This window comes from Coturnix japonica, chromosome 1 (assembly GCF_001577835.2).
Source record: "Coturnix japonica isolate 7356 chromosome 1, Coturnix japonica 2.1, whole genome shotgun sequence".
Lineage (NCBI taxonomy): Eukaryota > Metazoa > Chordata > Aves > Galliformes > Phasianidae > Coturnix > Coturnix japonica.
The window spans coordinates 23354078-23370248 of record NC_029516.1 but is presented as its reverse complement, the minus strand read 5'-3'; the positions used below and the strand labels follow the sequence as shown (position 1 = coordinate 23370248).

Genomic DNA, 16171 nt, shown 5'->3' with positions numbered 1-16171 from the left:
TATCTTACATCCAAGGGGATTGTTGTGTATTCTTATTCACTGTTTCTTAAAATCTTACAAATACCCCTTAGTTCATTCCTAGCTCATTTTAATATCATAAAACCAGAAGGATTCAAAAGGTTATTATTGTTATGATAGGCACTCTACCCATTACTGAAGTTGGAAGAGAAGGGATGAAGTAGTATCTTCTTCTAAAATAATTGTTTCCTGTCAGAGATCCCAATCTGGCACTGTTAATGTGTGTTTTCACACCTACATCTATTTTTGAACGAAGGATCCTACAGACAGAAGTTTCTCCATTAAATGTTTAATTGCACTTTCAATAAACTAGAGGAAGACTTGTCTTACAGGCCTGTTCCATTCTCAGATCTGCCACTTAAAATATCAAATGTTCTTGGATTAATTAATTAAAATTTGTTAATTGTTTGCTCTTTCTGTAGAACTGGATTTGCATGTAACTTCTCCATGTGATTCTGTTAGTCTCTCCAAAGCACCAAAACTGGACTCGAGTTTTGCAAAATAGTTTGTCTCCCCTTGTGGCATTTGATTTTAGCCAAAAGCAGATTGGAAGAATGTATGTGGGTTTTCAACATTCAAACCAGCTGTGCTGCCTAGCATTTGTAGCATTGGAATTATTTTTATAGCTAACACCACGAAATCAATTTTGTGTCATTGCTGTAATTGTTTAGTCCATAGAAGAACATTTACCTGACATGCTTCTGTACAGGTAGAGATGAATTTGCCATGTGTGACAGAAGAATGGCATTAAATGTACATGCTCTGCCTCCATCATTTATTTATTAAATCAATATACCATTTATTTATAAAATTGATATGAGGAGAAGCAGATATGCTAGTCTTCAGAAAAGTTCTCTCTTCATTTCTTCAGCCACAGTCACCCATCTAATTTTCAGTTTCAACCTTTTCGCTTTACATCCCAGGTTGTCTTTAATTAGTGTATTCATATGTATTACTGAATTTGTCTTTGCCTGGTATTCTTTCTAGATGCAGTAAAAATATGTTGGCTTGCACATCTGTTAGTTTTATTTGGCAGGACTTTTAATGTAATCCAAAAAATGGTGGACAGCATGCATCAGAATCACAGACGCTCTGATTTGGCTGTTCTTAAGAGGCTTTCTGAGATGCAGCGTTTTGTATGGTTGCTGTATGCATCGTCTTCATGACAGCTGGGAGATGGAGTTCTTTGAGGACATCTAGTGACAAACGATCTGCAGTCACAAACCATGTATTTCACTTCATCTCTTCACTTTTTCCTGAGATCTCTGTGAGAATTTGCTGGGGATGTGAGGCCCAAAGAAAGGTCCCAGTACTGCACCTGATCTGATCTTTTCTCTGGGTCCCTCTGCTGCCCTCTCCATGAACTGGCTTTGGATAAATTGGGATATTCCCATGAAAAAGAATTGGAATTTGCCTCTTTGCTACATTTTTGAGAGATGAGACTTCTTTAAGCAGAAGTCTTAAAAAATATGGACACCAAAACAAAGAAAACTTCCTAATGGGGCTGGTGGAGGGGGAGGTGTGCTTCAGACTGAGGAACAGAGCATGACCTGCGTCTTGCTGGCTTCAGCCTTTAGTTCTTAACCTAAGCAAGTCAGGGCTGCTCCCAGAGATGTCAATCTGCACTCTGTGTAGATTCAAATTTTTACTGGTGTGTTCAAACATACATCTGCCAGGGAAGGTAAGATAAGGAACAGATGCCAAAGGAAGAGGGGAAGCGGTGTGACTTTTATTACCATTTGCTGTGTGGTAGAATGGTAAACATGTATGTGCTAGGAGAATTCTTTCAGGATTTAAAGATGAAAGCTAATGGTTGAACTGGGAAGGTGTTTGCCTTGTTCACTGCATCCTCATTTGTGCCGCACATGAGAGTTCAGTAGCATCGCTGAGGTGAAAGTGTTGCAAGAAGGCAAGTTCTGATCTCTTGCAAACAGGAGAACCTTACTACTGGTGGGGGTCAGCAAGTGTAATCACTGACAAGTTTGGTGCCTACTCAGTGTAGGTCTGGACTCAATGGGAAGGGACAGAAGCATTCAGAGTGGTGTATCCCATGCTAAAGTATTCCAAACTGGATGAAATACCTTCCTTGGGATTTCCTTTTTCTGTTGACTATAGAAAGAGTTCAGTGATAGCAGAGATAAAATGTCCTACCTGATGGCTGAAAGTGAGAGATGAATCCTCCACAAATGCTTCAGTTGCGATGGAAGTCTGGTTTGTCTCTTCCACTGTTTTAGTGTAAGGACTTCAGAACTTTTGCTCTTAAAATTCATTCATTGTTCGCAAACGGTTATCAGACTTCTGAGTAGTGGATTTTTTTACTTTCGGACTTTTCATTAGTGAGTGTTTTAAGAGGTGAATTTGTGTTGTGCTGAATCATGTGAGAGGTGGTAATCTGTACAGTATTGGGTAAAGTGATTTTTTTTAAATGTAAATTTTAGAAGACTTGTGTTTTCCTTTTTCTCTAAGTGATTTTATGTAAAACCTTTTGGGACAGATTCAAGTAATAAAAGTATTAGAAAAGTATTTATTCTTAAGAGTTGCTTGTGATATATTTTATTAAAGATATATGTATTTTTCTGATTTACAGGAGACTGCATGTCCTACAAAGTTATCACGAAATAGTATTTCTTTGCCAGCTTTCAATTTTGTAGAGAAGAAAAGCACTGTTGAGCATTGCTAGACAAGGCAGTGGTTGCTTTTTCAAGGGTGAAAAACTTGTCCTGCTGGCAGCTGTGTGCCTGTGTGTGGGTCTGGTTGAGCAGTGTTTTCACAGTGCATCTGCTGCACCCCATTGAGTCCAAACCTACACTGCACTTGCTGCAGTGGCTCAGCACATCCCTCAGGCTCTGTTAGAGGACTTCCTTCTCATCCACATGCACACATTTGCTCTGCCTTTGCTGCTTACACCTAAGAGCCTATGCGTGGGTGGAGGCTCATGCATGTGTGCACAATTAGATGAAAATAAAGCTGCATCCCAATCAGGACCTATGCAAAAATGCATTTGCGGAGGTTAGTGGACAAGCCAATAATCTAATGAGAAGGTTGCAAACCTTTCAATTTTCATCTGAGTGACTGAAAAAATATCTCCCTCTACAGAGAGGGATCGGTAGCTGAGTTGCAGTTCCTTGTTCTGCATTTACAAAGTGCTCAGTATTTTTTTTTCCTGTATAAATAAGACTTAAAGGACCATCTAAGCAAGTTGTCTTATACTAAAATGATGTACTACACAAACACTTTCCTAAGCTAAGCATCTTTATTCCGTAAAACATTTACTGCTTTAAGATACTTATTTTTCCATCTGTTTTAATCATATCTTTTGAAAATGTCTCAATAGATTTTTCCATTTGTAACATTATGACACTTGATAAGATGATTGATTATGAAGTGTTGAGAGCCCTGCCATGCAATCATTTATTTTTAAATACACATTTGTACTAGCCAATGCTGCAGTTTCTTGCAGGAATACATAAGAGATGCGAAACATAAAGCTTGAGTCTGATCGAATCTGATGCCTCTGGAAATAGAGTGCCACAGTACTGTGGTCTTAAAATAACAGATTCTGACTGAAACTGGAACTTCACAGTGATAAATACTATGTAAAAAATTATGGCCCGTCTTTGGTACAAAATAAAAAAGACGTACAGCTGTGGTGCAGGCGAACGAAGACATGTTTGATGATGATATCTTTCTTTCTCTGTGCAGGTGCCTGTGTCAGTGGCCATGATGACTCCCCAGGTGATCACCCCTCAGCAAATGCAGCAGATTCTCCAGCAACAAGTGCTAACTCCCCAGCAACTCCAAGCACTTCTCCAGCAGCAGCAAGCAGTAATGTTGCAGCAGGTAATGTGGGTTACCTGCTTTGGACCGCTAGCACAGGGTGTTCTCACAACTGTTAGCCAGATTTGATGGGTCTTAGTTGGCAATATTCCATCACACATTACACCAAAAAGGATGAAAATGAGTGTGAAACTTCTCAGTCTTCAAATTTCTTGTTTTAATTGCACAAGTGTGAAATTGCAATTTTGAAACATTTAATACTTTATTGAAAACAGCAGCAGCAGCAGTGGCAGATGCATTACAAATACCGAACAAATTGATATTTAAACTTTCAAGTGCCTAGGCACATTTTAATTGTAGACTTGCCAAAGGAAGTGCAAATAGAATTGCAGATAATTGTTGCTTTAAAATTCATAACACTGTAGTGCTCCCTTTAGTCACATAAATGGTATGCGGTTATGAAATTTGAATGTAACAGCTTGTTTCATCGTAGGAAAAAGTTGTTGTTGTGTTTTTTTCTAAACTTTGTCCCAGACAGAGTTGAAGGAGGAGGTTGCTGTTTCCTTAGCACAAAATCTGGTGGCTAAGTGAAGAATCTATGAACTTGTTATTCTTACAGTAAATAGGTAGTGTCAGTGATAAGCATCCTGTTGTATGAATGGAGTTTTGGATGCTTCATTGTCACACAGAAAATGATCTGTCTGATAGTTATACTTCAGTCATTGTATATTTAAGCAATTTACTTTCTGGTACTGTGATCATTGCAGGCAGTTCACCTTCAGTTTTGAATCTGGCATTCCACTAAACAGACTGACACATTAATTACTTCCCCCCCCCCCAGTTAAGAAGCAGACAATTTAGTTTGGCCTTAGTGAGTTGTTGGTTTCTTGCAAGTGCAGCTTCTGATTTAGGACATGAGTGGAACTTAGATATAGTTACTTCAAGAGTTAATTTGGCTCTTGCATTCCCTTTAGAATATAGATTTTCTATACCCTTCTGTTTAGGATGTTTTGGAATCTGCATTGGAAAATTTCAGAACCGCCTTGGAAAAAAATGTATGTAGATCTGCCTCTTCAAATCACACTTTTGTTATGAGGTGATTCTTAATGGCTACGCCACCATATGCCAATCTAGAAGAGTTTAGGAGATTTATAATACTTGAAACTTTTGCCTTTATTTATTAAAGTCAAAATGGTTTATTCAGCAACAACTACAAGAGTTTTACAAGAGCAGTTACATCTTCAGCTTTTGCAGCAGCAGCAACAGCAGCAGCAACAGCAACAACAACAGCAGCAGCAGCAACAACAGCAGCAGCAGCAACAGCAACAGCAGCAGCAGCAGCAGCAGCAACAGCAGCAGCAACAGCACCCAGGAAAGCAAGCAAAAGAGGTAGGAGCCAAGAGCCTTGCTCTGATACATACTGGTATGAGCTGACGGAAGCTTGGAAAAGATGAGGCTACTTCAGATCTTTTCCTGTAGCAAGAATCCAGCCATCAATTATCTGTTCTTGTGTTTTTATGGGGCTTAATAGCAGTGCTGATGTAATTCTTCTGCTCCCCTCTCTGAGATGTAGCATTTGAGCAGTCCAGTGCTGCTGTTGTCTGATGTCCACTAACGAACCTGAGTGTGCAGAGCGCGAGCGGCGTGGGGACGCAGCGCTGATTATCCTGCGGGCAGCCTGTGCTGGGGAGGGAGTCACACTTCTCTCTGTGGCACAGCTCAGAGAGCATGCAAATTTAGTCCGTGGCTGAAAAAAAAGCGATTGAGCACAGATTTCAAAGTCACAGGCCCCTGATTAATGAACTGCTACTGTAGGTTTGGAGTGGCGAGTAGAAAGTTACAGTTTGATGTGCTCATAAATCAACCTGACAAGCTGGTTTCTCAGGCCTAGCTTGCACTTGTCAGCAGACTGCATCAAATATAAACATAATACAAACAAAACATGTTGAAGTAGTTAAATTGATCAGCAGGTATCCTAGACGTTGTCTTCAAGCTGCCCATTATGCAAACGTTGAGGAAGCAGTCGTGACCTCCTGAGGCTTTGTTTCTGTTTGGATTTGTGAATAGAATTTCAGACAGCCATCAACTACAGAATAGAAATTGCTCCTGTATTTCTCCGGAGGCTCTGGGCAATCCACATGACTTGCTCCATTATGCAGTCTGTTTTCCAGTGAGCGCATCAGAAGTTTCTCTTTTCCCCAAACTAGAAAGGAAAGGTCTTCCACAGCAGCTTGTCTTTCTCTGAAGTGTGACTGCCTGCTTATACCCTCCTGAGTCTTTGCATACTCCAGTTTGTCTTGAAATGCCTCACAAAATTGGAACTTACACTTCTACTCATAATAGGGCACTTCTTTGCCTTGAATGCAGTGCTCGTTTTAATGTATTCCAACCAGAAGTGAAAGAGTGCTAACAGGCCAGTGAAATGAAGGCTACATCCCAGTTTACTAATAGATCACTGGAGGCTGCGTTCATGGGCCACTGCGGACCAAAGTTAGTCAATTGGAAAAACAAGAGTGCCCTCAAATCACAGGAGGCCCTAAAGAGTTACACTTTTAGCATAGATGAATTTGTTATCATCTGCCATGAGCTGGGCGTTTTTGTTTTTTCAAAAGGCTGTTATGTACTTTCTCTTGACTCTTTCTTTTAGCGTGTCATTCAGTGTATCTTGACACTTTCTCTAACACCCAATAGTTTGAATGTATATAGCAGAAAATTTGAAATGATTTCACTGTCCAAATATTCTGCAAACAGTATTATTATTTAATAACTGAGCTTTAAGGGAAATAAGTTGGTTTTACATTTCTGGCTTTCTAGCCTCCAGTGCCCACTTTATTCTTTGATGCATATTTTTCCTTCTTTCCCAGCAGCAACAGCAGCAGTTGGCAGCCCAGCAGCTTGTCTTCCAGCAGCAGCTCCTCCAGATGCAACAACTTCAGCAGCAGCAACATCTGCTGAACCTTCAGCGTCAGGGACTCATTTCCATCCCACCTGGCCAGTCTGCTCTTCCTGTCCAGTCTCTGCCACAAGGTATACCAATAAAATGGGATTGGAGTAATTTCTAATTCACAACTTTTTTAACCATTCCCTTTGCAGGAATGCTTTCTGCATGTTTCCATCTCAACTTCAACAATCTCCCGTTATGATGCTCTAAAATATTTTATTATTAAAATATTATTATTCATGTTACATTTTTTTCTTGAGGCAGATAAATTTGACAGCATACTTCTATGGAAAAAGTAGCTTTTTAGTGTTTTTTTTTTTTCTTAGACATAAGATGCATATTTATTAGCCTTATGGTATGAAAACAATTTCTAATAGCAACACAATTCAAGCACCATTGCTTTTCTCTGAGGAATTACTGAAGTCTGATTTAGTATGAATGTTACCATTTCATTTAATATAAGTGAAGAAATATAAAAAGAATGAAAAAGTGATATTAAAGTTATCCTAAACCTCACATTTTCATTTTCTAAGAAAATAAAGTGTTTGGTATTGAAAAGTACTTTCAGTCTTCAAATGATGACACTTGAATTTAGGTACATCACTTAGAATTCATTTTCTTTGCTATTCCTTTCTATTAGATGTGTAAAATATAAAAACAATTTTTTATAAGTTGCGGATGCAGTAGTAATGAATTATGACTGACTAATAACAGTAAAGAACTTTACCAAAAAATATTTTGTCATGCTTGAAAGAAAATAGGACACGAGCTTTTGAAAAATGAATTAGCTTGGAAATAAAGACTACTTGCATTTCGAGACAAGGCAGAGACATCACTTGCTAAGGACTGTGTGACCCACACAGCACATGTTTATATTTGTGTTACTGTACAGAGGTGAGCTAAATGTCTGTCGTAAAAACTACATAATGTTCTGATCTTTGGCACTTTGGTCCTGCAATGAGCATTGTTTAGACTGTGTTCATGACAGATAACCTTACTTTTAATTGGCCTTTACTCAGGTATCTGGTTCCTCCACCAGATAACTGTTATGAAATAGAAGCTTCGTTAATTAGATGAGCAAGGGCAGAGTACACAGTGTAAGATAATAGTGTAACCAAAAAAAAATCCATACACCCACCAAAAAGAAGCAGAAGAAGACATGAGAAAGACATAACCACTTAAAGCTTCAGTCACTGGAAAACAGAGAAGAGGAGTGTGTAAGTTTTTTCCATAAGTTGTGTTGTATCAAAAAGCTGTAGGCATACCTGAATTTATAAAAATTGTGGCAGCAAAAAAGAGTCCCAAATTAGCTATCACACCATGCCTCATTGTTTGGGAACAGCAATGAGAAGCCATGCTGATTCATGAACTTGGACACGTGAGAGTGACAATACTGGTTTCCTTCTGTGCAAAGTTACATTGGGCCCAAATGGAAAAAAAGTAATTGAAAAAAAGCCTTCCTCTGTACACCTTCACCTCTTACAGCCTCCACTTTTGCCATGTGCTGCAAGAGGAGTTCTTCAGGTTTTCTCTCACAGTGTGCAATCCCCATAGATTTCCCTCAGCACTCCTGTTCAACTGCATTGATACTCATTAATTTAATTCAACAGTCACTCATCCACTTATAGAAGAAAAACATTAAAATATTCTCTTTTTTTAATAGATAGTACGAGTTACAGACAAAATTGATACTCAACAAATTTAAAAAGAATATGAAATGTTACAATTAAAATATATTCAACTTGTTCTTTTTAAAGTAAATCTCCTTTTTGGTTTTGCCTTTTTTGTATGTTTGTTTAAGTAATAATTAATTCCAGTGAAATATTTCATTCTTCCAATTTTGTTCTCTAGTATCTGCTGTGTATGTGGAATTGGTAGGACCTTGGTTTTTGATAGCCCTGAGATGTGCAAAGGAGAGAAAACATTGGACATTTCCCTAGGAAGACCTCTCAGTGCCTCCAAAGAGGCCACTAACTGAGTGCCAGGGGAGCCAGAGTGTGATGAGAGTAAGAAGGAATGTCTTTCTAGAAACAAACTGAAACAAGCTGAGAACCAAATGCAGAGCTGTGCTGGCTCACAATTTTTTCAGTGGGCTTCTCTGATAGCTCATCTATTTCATAGGAAGAAAAAGCACCCACTCTAGTTCATAGTGTAATGAAGATTACTGCTTTTCAGATCTGTTGAAATTTTCTTCTAAACCTCAGATTTACACATAGGAAGTATCTGTATACTGCTTACTAATTCTATCATAGGTTCCCGTTTGGAGCTTGTACAAGAGTGAGATAATTAATCTCTTCTTATGTTTTTTCTCATAAAAATGTTGCACATTTTATGACAGACATTTTTTGTGGAAACATTAAATCAAGCCATCAGATCTTATTTAAAGCAATACACACTGGATGTGGTAAAATGATGTTTTTCTCCTTCCACTGTGTTACAGGATATATAATATGGTTATAGGGAACGATTTACAGATGTGCAACACAAACATTTTTATATGTATCCACTTAGATTGCAGTTACAAGGATGACTAAAACAATGAGAGAATCACAGGGGAATTCTTGTTTCTAAGTTATTGGTAATAGAGTCTAGTAAAACACAAATTGTTACTGACAAAGAGGGTTTTTTGCATTTGTTAGTATGAAAAGGCTTAACTTCCCTGTACAGCTGCGTAGTTTGCTCCAAGCCTAGTTACTGCCTTGTTTTTCTAGTTACTGGTTTGTTTTTCTTGATGATTATGTACAGCAAATAAGATGTAGGGTTTGAGCATTTATTTGGAGGTGAGATCTTCACTACCCTATATCCAGTGGCTCAAAATGAGTTACTTCTGTGTAATGCTATGCTAATGTTCAGCTGAGTGCAAAGGTTCCTAAATGACAATAATAAAAATTAAAAATAAAAACCTGAATTTTGTCAGACCAGGTAGGAAACTGAAAAACAGGTGCATAGGTGTGTTTTATAAGTGGTCATTTTACTATTTATTCAAGGATGAAAGTAGAGTAGGTTAAAAAAGTTAGAAAACTAATCTCAAAATTCAAGAGTTGCTAGTGTTAGAATACTGTAGAGAGAGTTAGTATTGGTACTTTTCACTATAGTTCTTATTTTTTATCCCATCCTGGATATCATGTTTCATCCTTTCTCTTTTAATGTTGTGCGGAGAGGGTATTTTGAGAATTATCACAATCTATGAAACTTTAAAACTTACTCTGCTTTTACATCCAGACTAAAATACCTGTCAACCATTTTACAGGTCTTCCATAAAATGGAAGTTGGCCTCTTTTAGACGCCAAAACTACAAAATGGGTGTAATTTACAATTAATTATATATTCCCTTCTTAATTTGATACTTCTAAAGTGTCTGCCCTTGATCCTTTTATCCTAAAGGGCAGCTGACTTTCAGGGTGTTCTGAAGAAGTGATAAAATTAACCAGCCTGAGCCCAAAGAGAAATTCCCCTCTGATTTTAAAAATCACCCATATCTTTACACTGCAGAGGGATGGGTTCCCAGACACTCATAGGACAAAGAGGAGAAAGAGGCCATGCTACATGGGAAGGGCCATTACCACAGTCACCTCCCACTGGGATTCATTCACTCAAGTTCCCAGACTGTTTCTTATCGAGCTCCTGCAGGGCCCAAATTTTGGTGACATACAATGAAAATTTTCCTACCACAATACACAACAGTATGTTTTTCCTTTGATTATTCAATCAGAGGATTTTATTCTTGGTTTTAATTTAAGTATAAACTTAGTTTATTTTTTTTTTCAGTGGCAGGAAGAAGGGGAGAGTTTGAAGTGAATAATGTCCTATGTATATCATGCCACCTAAATGAATAGGTTGCTTTTTCTTTAAGTATGTTATTATATTTGCAGGTAACTGTTATTTACCATGCTACAGTGGGTTATTTGCAGTGTTTCTGGAGCATACATCATGTACACAGCGGTAATTACTTACCTTCATTAAACAATTACTGCTAGTATTACCATCACTCCAGCTACCTATCTCCCTAATGCAGTAAATTAGAGCCTACCTTCTTTCCTTTCTTCCTTAAAGCCTAGCTTTTTTTGCTGTACGAATATGATTTAAACTCCAGTCAGCTTTTTCACTTTGTCATTAGCAGAGTTCGTCAATGGATGTTGGTATCTAAAGCAGAGAAGGAGGACACTAAATAGTAGTCTAAAAATGAGCTCCTTCTATATTTTAAATAAAAGTGAATATCTTCCAACCACTTTGTTTCCACACTACCTCCAGAAATTATTATTTCTGTAAACTACTTGCAGTCTTTAATAGCTTTGCATACTTCGTGGCAAGATGGCTATTGAGCAGTATTAAGGAACTTACTTACTGTCATTTTTCAGATTTCTTATTGAATCCATTTCAGCAGTGTGAGTTCTTCTACCTTCAAAATAAAATGTCATCTAGGAAAAAGATTTTTCCCAACAGTGAAAAAAGATCTTAACATCTTTATAATGCATCTTACTTACCAAGCAAAACTATCCTTGGTTAAAAGTTTGAATGAATTTTAAATTTTAAATAGTTTTCTGTAGGACAGTAAACTTGAGCTAATTCAGAAAGTTGGGACAAAAATTCAATTCAGACAACTTCAGCATTTTGAATGCTTTGCACTCAAGCAGTTGAAGGTACTGTGACAGTGTCTTTTCTACTTCGGGGATGCTCTGAAAGTAATGCCTCCTTTTTTTTTTTCTTTTTTTTTTAATGTTGGCCCAAAGTACCAAAGTATTAGACGTGGATGTTGGTTATATGGTAGTATAGGCTCAACCTTGCCACCTATTCAGTTCCATTTTGTTGCTGTGTGACAAATGGCTGCAGAGGGGCAGTTTGACAAATGTTATCTGATATGGAAATGCCTATGAAGCAAATTTGAACCATTAAATCCTCCCTGAGGAAAAAGCATCAACATCCATCAGTATTTCTCATTGTTTGATGAGATCAACCAGTGGATGTGAGCATAGTGAGATACTGGGTGGTGCTTTTCAGCAGTGGTGGCAGAGATAGTGGGTCACCTCCACCTTTGATCAGCATAGCTTGCAAGCTCTTGTTCATTGCTGGCCAGTAATGCTAATAATGATGACTGTGTTGAAAAATTATGATTTGTGGCTGGGAATTTGCTCTCATAAATAGTGTTGTTATGCTCTTTGTATCTGTTGTAGTTTCAGTGTAAATAAATAGGAGGCATTACTTTTGGAGTGACTTTCACTTGCTGAGAAAAGATACAAAAGATTGAGTTAAGATTTTAAGATAACTCTGTCTCAAGCTGTGTCAGGCTCAAAAACCCAGTGTGAAATCTGATCTTTCACAAAAAATTTTATAGTCTTCTATATGTAATTTAGTGTTCTTCAAAAGGGAGGTGTTACTTTTATAAAGACTGGCTGTGACAGAATATGTATATAGTCATGATGAACTTTCAGTATCTTAATTTCCTGCATTAGATGCATAATACTCATGTAATATAGAGAAGGTAAGAGAACACTCACAACTCTTTTGTTTTGAGAGTCTTTGGACAGAAGCATTTTGTAATGGAAGTTTCCATGATTTCTTGCAAAGATTTCAATTCAGTGCAGCCAACTCTAACACAGATGTGTAAATTCATTCTACAAACTATTGCAGTCTGTGGCTGTGGATGAGTCCTAGAAATGACAAGTTTTCAGACTACAGCTAGAGTACAGAGCAAATTTGATCTGTATCCACAGTGATCTTGTGGCCAGATTCCAGAACAGTACTGTGCATCAGGCAGAGAAGTTTGAGAAGCTCTTCAAACTTTTTATGGCTGCCCATAACCCCGGGAGATGGAGCCAAGCCTCCTATTTGTTTTCCACACTAGGGGTGGACAAAATTAGAGGAGGAATTTGATGGTGTACACTGCATGTAACTTCATCTATGTAGACAGAGTTCTAAATGACCCAATTTTGTTACCTTTCTGCTTGTTTGTTGCCACTGAATGGCTCCACTCCAAAGAACTGAACCAATTACCAATATCTGGTTCTGTGCTGTAGTGGTTTTGTTCTGCATTCTGCATTTTGATTATTCTCTCTTAAGGCACATTTTTATATCAAACCTTTTTTTTTTTTTTTTTTTTTTTTTTTTTTTTAAATCCTGAACAGGACTAATGAATATACAGGTGTCATTAATTAAAATGCCTTCTGCTCAAAAGTTAAGCCTGTCAAGATCTCATAGATTTTGTTTTTGTCTGTTGATCTGTTGTCTGCTTTTCCCACTCCCTACTCAGAAGTTTAAAGAGAATATTAATACTCCTTAGAGTAGTAAACTTTTCTGTTTTGAATAAGAGAAATTCTAAAAGCTGGGTTAACTGTGGATAAATTAGGTTTTCCTACCAAGAAATGTGTTATGTAGACAACAAAAATCTCATCTGCACGTGTGTACAGCTGTTTGAGTTTTTTTTTTGTTTCTCAGTAAGTATTTGCAAGTTCTTTGTAGCTTCTGTTCTTGAATCCTTGAGTAGTGTTTCCAGAAGGAGCATGATATTATTCAAATTGCTGATTTCTGATTGACTGTTTATAACCCAAGAGAAGACAGCTAGATTACCTGGATTCTAGCTGAAGCAAAATGAATTTATGTTTTACTACACGTTGATTGTGCTGGAAAAACTACATCAGCTTTATTGTTGGCATTAATCCATTAATAACACTGAGCTCATAATATGAAACTCTTATTTTGTTGTATTAGTGGGGCTCTCTTTCATTTTATAGCTGGCTTAAGTCCTGCTGAGATTCAGCAGTTATGGAAAGAAGTGACTGGAGTTCACAGTATGGAAGACAATGGCATTAAACATGGAGGGCTAGACCTCACTACTAACAATTCCTCCTCTACTACCTCCTCCACCACTTCCAAAGCATCACCACCAATAACTCATCATTCCATAGTGAATGGACAGTCTTCAGTTCTAAATGCAAGGCGAGACAGGTAATTCTGATATGAGATTTCGACTGTATTTGTCATTTGATATAACACTGTTGTTTAGCATCATAAGTCACATTGTTTCAACTCACAAAATAATATTTAATATAAGTTCTTAAGGTATCATGGAGGACAGATTTTTCATAACTGTTTATCAGTAGACTACCACTTTCAGTCATGATGTCTGATTTTGCAGGTGCAATTACTGTAAGTCTTACTACGCATGAACTTGTGGGCACTTTTGTAGGTGCGTAGTTTCATTCATAAATGAGTCAACACATTGGCAGTCAAGCCTTTACTTTTGAATCACACTGCTGTTTTCATAGATATTTTTGTCTACATAAATTAAATTGTAAATTACTGTATTTTCAAAATATATATATACATATCCATTTTGTTTTTAATTAATTAGCATTTCATATTTTGATATTGAATTAGGAAACAGTAATTAATGACAGGCCTTACTGTGACTGTGACTATAGCTTTTTGTTGACATTTTGTTTCATTTAAAAAATTGGTTCTTCTCTGATAGACCTTTAAAGTAGTACTTTTAGTTAGAATTATTTTTTGTGGTTTTCTCAGAGAAGCTGTTTCTCTCCTTCGGGATGTGTAGTTGCTGCCCATATCCATGGAGAGTCCTTTGAATTGGCTTGATAACTGCACATAGGTGAAACTCTTGCAGAGGTTCTAAAAATGTTATGGAGATCAGTGGATTGTAAATTAAGTCAAGTACTTAATGAAAAAAAAAAAAAAGAGAGAACAAAAATATTTATTAAATTTATGTATTTAATTCTATTATTTCCATTTCAGCAGAAAATCTAAATATTTTGCAGAAGAATTAATATTATTCATGATTCTGACTGTCCATCTACAGTATTTCTTTTCAGAATTGATCACTTCTGAATAGTATATTTTTTATTTATAGGTAAATGTTACACCAAGGTCATATGGCAGAATTAGCATATGGTGTTACACAGTCATCTTATTTTTTCATCCTTTATTAACAGTCATCTTTGGCTCTATTTCTTCTCTAATTGGAACATCATCTAGCCTTGGCAGTTGAACTATTCAATAGAACGATTAAATTTTTCTGACTGCTCTGAGCTAAATTGACCTGTTTTGACCTGTTTGTCACTGATCGTAACCTGACAGGCGCTAGCAGCCTCCAACGATTATGGCTTTTGAGATGAATCTGATGCCTTATTCTTTTGCTGCAGCTCGTCACATGAGGAGACTGGGGCCTCCCATACTCTCTATGGTCATGGAGTTTGCAAATGGCCTGGCTGTGAAAGCGTTTGCGAAGATTTTGGACAATTTTTAAAGTAGGTTGATTTTTCTTCATGGGTAGAGGGTTGCTTAAAGCAAGGGGAAGAGAAAGATGGCAAACAAAGTTTTACTGTAAATCATAACGGGGTTTTCTTATTTGTGTGTATTCCAAGCAACTGAATGAGGCTATCTGCAGAGGGTCAAATTGTTATCCTCTTTCATGTTGAACACTTCTGTCGTCCTTTCAATAGCGCACTGTTTAATCCTCTTATTATCCTTCACTGAAATGGAGCCTCAGAAAATTTGAAGTGATGCTTTAGATGATATATTGGGTAACAGAGGTATGAGAAACCACATTTTAAATTCTGCCATAGTGGGAATTAATGTGTTTAGTATATAAAAAAAGCACAAAGGACTAAGTGTGTCCATTTGACTGTCTTTATAATTTGTTTTTGATTTTACTCGTGTGTGTACAGGGTGCTCACAAAAAACAGCTGCTATGAGCAAGTGAGTTTTCACCTTCCAGAATTACAATGATGTCAAAAGTTTTTGCTTTCAGTATCCGGGTTTGCCAGCAATTGTCTAAATCAGATCATTGAGAAAATGAGTGGCAAAGCTTTTCATCAAACTGTGATAGGTTTTGGCATTTTTTTCCTTTCCTGTTTTCTATTTTTTTCTCCAAAAGTAGTTGTTAGTACTGTTGGATTCATTTAAATTTTCAACAGCTGCACTGATTTTCTACCTGTGTACATTACAGTCTGGTTTTGTCAGAAGAGCTGCGCTCGTTTTGGCATGCAATAGATCTTAATGGAAAGCTACAGATAGGCTTATATAGATGAGTAACTTCAGGGGCTGAGACTCTTATGTTGTCATGGTGCAGCTAACAGGGTGAATGAACTGTTTCATGCTTCATCAACAATTAAGTTAATTAGCTCATTTGAAATTGCACTGCTTTGTTGCCAGGATGTTGGCAGAAACATCAAAAAGATGTGTTTACAAATGGTAGACTACAGGGTATGTAACAGAAACACCTTAGCAGCAGACCACAAGCACTCGGTTTCACAATAACTTTGGAAATAGAATTAGAGAAATACTTTTCATAAAGTATTTTAAATAAATACTTTCCACAGGGTACTTTAAATGCTTTATCCATCTTTCGTGCTATCTTTCAATTTTAAATGAAATGACTTAAACCGACTTGCAAATCTTAGCTAGTGTATTTCTCTCTCTTGG

At 37.2% G+C, this 16171-nt stretch overlaps 1 protein-coding gene across 1 annotated transcript in view; it reads left to right on the top strand.

The window, feature by feature from the left end:
• Window positions 1-16171, top strand: part of FOXP2 (forkhead box P2) — a 329056-nt gene that overhangs the window by 265455 nt on the left and 47430 nt on the right. Inside the window, 6 exon segments of the mRNA XM_032442956.1 lie at window positions 3721-3858; window positions 5000-5018; window positions 5021-5184; window positions 6663-6822; window positions 13465-13678; window positions 14890-14994. Of these exon segments, the coding sequence (XP_032298847.1) occupies window positions 3721-3858; window positions 5000-5018; window positions 5021-5184; window positions 6663-6822; window positions 13465-13678; window positions 14890-14994 (800 nt within the window).